At 46.7% G+C, this 1,322-nt stretch overlaps 1 protein-coding gene across 1 annotated transcript; it reads right to left on the bottom strand.

The window, feature by feature from the left end:
* Positions 1–340: 340 nt before the first annotated feature.
* LOC100969083 (ubiquitin-like) lies at positions 341–986 on the bottom strand. Its single transcript, XM_034953837.3, has one exon. It carries the CDS (start codon positions 946–948, stop codon positions 490–492), a length of 459 nt encoding a protein of 152 aa, XP_034809728.2. The 5' UTR covers positions 949–986; the 3' UTR covers positions 341–489.
* Between the last annotated feature and the right edge of the window lie 336 nt (positions 987–1,322).

Genomic DNA, 1,322 nt, shown 5'->3' with positions numbered 1-1,322 from the left:
GTGTATTCAGAGGAGGGCTCATGTCCTATAAGGTATTAATTGGTGTTTTACGGGGGAAATTTTTAAAAAGTGGGGCAGGGAAATCCACTGGTCCCACCCATTTGGGAAGTGTTTGGTTCAGCAGGTTTCTCTGGTGTAGCTCCTCTCAGAGCCTTTCGTAAACTGGAGTGCATTATGGAGCTCCAAGATGGGGCCATAGTATACAATTTCTCCTTACATTATTTTATTGAGATATTGTTTATTCAAGGACAAGCAGTCTGAGAAATGGAGTTTTTGAAATAATGATCCAGGCCTTTCCTGCAACACTGAGCTGTTTCTTTCCTTTTCTTTTTTAACCATGCAACAAAACCTTTATTAGCATTTTGAACAGGTTCAGCTATTACTGAAACTTGTAATTTCTAAACTTAAGTTGGGGCAAATGGCTATACGGCAGAGTAATGCCATCACTGGGCACTGCGAATGCAAGACTGGAGAATTAACAGCCACCCCTCAGGTGCAGGACCAGGTGCAGGGTCGACTCTTTCTGGATGTTGTAGTCAGAAAGAGTGCGGCCATCTTCCAGCTGCTTGCCTGCAAAGATGAGCCTCTGCTGGTCGGGGCTGGGGGTGGGGGGGTGCCTTCTTTATCCTGGATCTTGGCCTTCACATTTTCCATGGTGTCACTGGGCTCCACTTCCAGGGTGATGGTCTTGCCAGTCAGGGTCTTCACGAAGATCTGCATACCACCTCTCAGACACAGGACTAGGTGCAGGGTCGACTCTTTCTGGATGTTATAGTCAGAATGAGTGCGGTCATCTTCCACCTGCTTGACTGCAAAGATGAGCCTCTGCTGGTCTGGGGTAATGCCTTCCTTATCCTGGATCTTGGCCTTCACATTTTTGATGGTGTCCCTGGGCTCCACTTCAAGGGCAATGGTCTTGCTGGTAAGGGTCTTCACGAAGATCTGCATTTTGACCTGTTAGCGGATATGACGAGGCTCCGAAACACCAGTCATGTCCAGCCACAGGGACACCACCACATACTCACCCAACAAAGCCAGTCGTCCCTACCACTGAGCTATTTCTATGCGGGTTCTTCCCTTGGCCCTTAAGCTGGGATAAATCCCTGTCTTCATGCAAAGTTAGAGACATGATTAGATACAAGATCTACAATATTTGTGGATAAAAACCAAACAGTTCCTTAAGAAAACTACAACTATTTTTTTTTGCTGACACCAGAATCAAATTTCCCCCATTTATCCCCCATCAGCCTTTGGTAGGAGCACAAAAGCTACGTGGCAGGGCACATTCCAGCACCATGCCCATGACACCAACTCTCGTTCAT

This window comes from Pan paniscus, chromosome 13 (assembly GCF_029289425.2).
Source record: "Pan paniscus chromosome 13, NHGRI_mPanPan1-v2.0_pri, whole genome shotgun sequence".
Taxonomy (NCBI): domain Eukaryota; kingdom Metazoa; phylum Chordata; class Mammalia; order Primates; family Hominidae; genus Pan; species Pan paniscus.
The sequence above is the reverse complement of the archived record's forward strand: the minus strand, read 5'-3'. Positions and strand labels throughout refer to the sequence as shown.

What these genes read in the sequence shown, in the direction of transcription:
- LOC100969083 (XM_034953837.3), bottom strand. Translation starts at nt 948, where the DNA reads ATGCAGATCTTCGTGAAGACCCTTACCAGCAAGACCATTGCCCTTGAA.